Source organism: Otolemur garnettii, unplaced genomic scaffold (assembly GCF_000181295.1).
Source record: "Otolemur garnettii isolate 467f Iridium unplaced genomic scaffold, OtoGar3 scaffold00067, whole genome shotgun sequence".
In the NCBI taxonomy this organism is placed as follows: domain Eukaryota; kingdom Metazoa; phylum Chordata; class Mammalia; order Primates; family Galagidae; genus Otolemur; species Otolemur garnettii.
In genome coordinates, this window is record NW_003852462.1 from 8,803,810 (window position 1) to 8,807,050 (window position 3,241).

Below are 3,241 nucleotides of genomic sequence, written 5' to 3' on the forward strand. Positions count from 1 at the left end.
AAAACTGTCACTTTCTATCATTATTTCTGTATCTATTGGTTGGAATTCCTCTGTTTAAAAATTGCTCTTAATTAAGTACTATAAAAAGCTTGCCTGAAAACATTTTTAATAGGAAATAGTAATTAAAAACAAAGTGAGGGAGAAATGAAACATAACTAATCATGGACCATCATCATTATAATTTAGAAAGTACTAACAGCACTAATTGTTACTAATTGTTACACTAATTGGTGGTGATCAGCCAGTTTTATAGAACCATGAGTCTTGTGTCTTAATCCTACGGTCATTAGAATTAGACACCACATTAGACTTCTGGCAATATTGTCTTCAATTTCCGCAATTATTTTTGTGGGGTAGAGAGAATGACTCTGTTGGTGCAGGCATACGCAGCACTTTCTGAACACTCCCGTATGTGGATTATTCTGTGAGGTACTGAGGAGGGCTGTGCAAATAGAAGTGGGGCAGAAAGAGGTAAGGACAGAGAAGAAATGAAAGACATAGTTCTTGCTGTCAACTAACTTACAACCTCTTGGGGAAACCCATAAATAATATCAAGTGGAAATTTATTGGCATTGCATCTGAGTACAGTTAATTTTTCTCTTTGAATACAGGTGGTGTTAGCAAAGCATGTGTATGAGCAAGTTTTACAAACGCTGGACAATCTCGTGTATAGTGAAGATCTGAATAAGTTTCCAGCCAGTGCTACCTCCTCCCCTTGCCCTAATTCTCCTCTGCCTTCCGTCAGTTCTTGTGGAGAACCTTCTGTTGATAAAAAGGAAAATGGATTATTCAGCCACTCTAGTCTTTCCAGCGCTTCTCAAAAGTCCTTGTCTTTGAAAGAAGTCAAATCCTTTACTCAGATTCAGGCCAACTTTTGTATATCAGAGCTTCAGGTTCAGCTAAGTGGAGATCTGACTTTGGGGGCCCAAGGTCTTGTGAGCTTAAAATTTCAGGATTTTGAGGTGGAATTCAGTAAAGACCACCCTCAGACTTTATCCATTCAGATTGCCCTGCGTTCTCTGCTGATGGAAGACTTACTGGAGAAGAATCCAGATTCCAAATATAAGAACCTGATGGTGTCTCGAGGAGCTCCTAAGCCATCTAGTTTACCACAAAAAGACTATCTTTCTCAGTCTTGCCCCCTCAGTGTCCAATGTGGAATATCCTGATATGCCTCGGTCTCTCCCTTCCCACATGGAAGAAGCTCCTAATGTCTTTCAGTTGTATCAAAGACCCACCTCTGCATCCCGGAAAAAGCAAAAGGAAGTCCAAGACGAGGACTATCCCCTGACCCCCCCACCTTCTCCAACAGCAGATGAGCCCAAGATACCCATTGGAAAGAGTAAATTTGATGATTCCTTGGTCCACATCAATATATTCTTGGTAGATAAGAAACATCCAGAATTCTCTTCTAGTTATAGTCGAGTTAACCGGAACATTGATGTTGATTTTAACTGCTTGGATGTGCTGATCACACTGCAAACTTGGGTGGTGATTCTAGACTTTTTTGGAATTGGTTCCACGGCGGACAACCATGCCGTGAAGGTGCCACCTGAGGACATTCTACAAAACATCAAGTCAGAATCAAATGCTTTAATAGAGTCTGAACTGCAAGATCCTGTTAACACCAAGCTGGATCTCAAGGTATCAGTTCCTTTTGGCTCTGTTAAGTTTTAATAAAGAATTTGTTTTTTTATTCTTTTTTAAAATATTAGCAATTTGGATTTACTCTGGAAAATAGCTGTTGTCTGAGGAGCTGTGTAGTCTATGGGGTGTCTGTTACAAAAGGGTAGATATTATTATTTTGGGCAGGGTTTTAGTGTAAATCCCTTCTGGAGGCAGGGAAATAATTGGTTTAATTATCTTGTCTTTCCTCTGTGCTCTATTGATTCAGTGGAATTAATTTGCCTCTCTGAGCCTTAGTTTCCTCATCTTCCATTGTCTCATTAAGATAACTAAATGAAGTAATGTATGTAACACCTAGCAAAGTGTTTAGTACATCATAGTAACTTTAAAGTATGGTTTTACTATTATCTTCCCATTCTCTCAGAACATTGTCTGCTTTCATTGAGGGCCATTGTATTGCTCTTAAGAGTGAAGTGTCAGTGGTTAGACTTGTCTAAGTTGGAACATGGTACCTTCACCGTGGCCTTGGGAAAGATATTTAACTTTCCCCCCCTCAATTTTATTATCAATAAAATGGTGCCTACAACAAAGGGTCATTGTAGGGATTCAAAGAGGTAACACGTAAGGCCCTTTGCACTGCCCATGGCACGTGCAGTAAGCATTCAGTGAATGGTAACTCTTACTATTTTTACTATTACATGGATTACCATACTTAAAACTTATCCTTGGTACTTCTATTGTAAATATTCAAACAAAACCAAGTGAAAAAATGACTGCATTTGAATACAAGGCTATTCTTCTTTGTGTGATTGAACAGTAAGATATAAAAGTGGGTAAGCTGAATTGACCATTTGGGAGCTCATAGGCCTATTGTAACTAGCTTCAATCCAGAGCTCTACGACCCCTGCAGGGGCTGATTACATTTGTGTGCCTTGAGGATGAAGTTTTTCACCTTATATGTCTTAACACATGTGGACTTGCTTGCACTTCCTTTGGGAAGAAATCAGGGAGAAGAATCACATTTTGTCCAGTTGCTCTTTTCTTATTTCCATCGCTGGCAGTATGCCTCATTCCCCTAGAAATGGAAGCAGTCTCAAGGGAGAAAGATTGGGAACGGACCACTTTAACTCTCCTGCATGGTGTCTGGTGAATGCATGCCTTTGTGATCCTCTGCAGCTTCTGGTACCTCCTTGGGTTCAGCACGATGAATGGAGACTGGAGAGGCTTTAGTTATCCTTTTGGACTTCTTGTGTTTGTGACAGTCCCTTTGTAGAGTGTCTACATTCTAGATTTTTCTGTTTGCCTGTTTCGCTATTTGACTTCCTCTTTTATCCTCTATTTTTAGAAATGGAAGTTAGCTCTAGAGCAGTGTTTGCCAACTTTTTTTTAATCTCACGACACACTTGAACCTATAGTTAAACTTCCATGGCACACTTAACTTGTGTTGATCAAAGAAAAGAGTAAGAAAAAGAATATACTTACTGTGCTTTGTACTTCTTCTGAAAATAATTTTATTTATTTATTCATTTGAGATAGAGTCTCATTATGTCACCCTCAGTAGAGTGCTGTGATGTCACAGCTCACAGCACCCTCAAACTCTTGGGCTTAAGTGATT

The 3,241-nt window shown here is 39.4% G+C and overlaps 1 protein-coding gene across 1 annotated transcript in view; it reads left to right on the forward strand.

Moving 5' to 3' along the window:
- The window catches only part of VPS13D (vacuolar protein sorting 13 homolog D), a 275,140-nt gene that overhangs the window by 51,367 nt on the left and 220,532 nt on the right, over positions 1-3,241 (forward strand). The window contains 2 exon segments of the mRNA XM_023515148.1: positions 612-1,139; positions 1,141-1,644. Of these exon segments, the coding sequence (XP_023370916.1) occupies positions 612-1,139; positions 1,141-1,644 (1,032 nt within the window).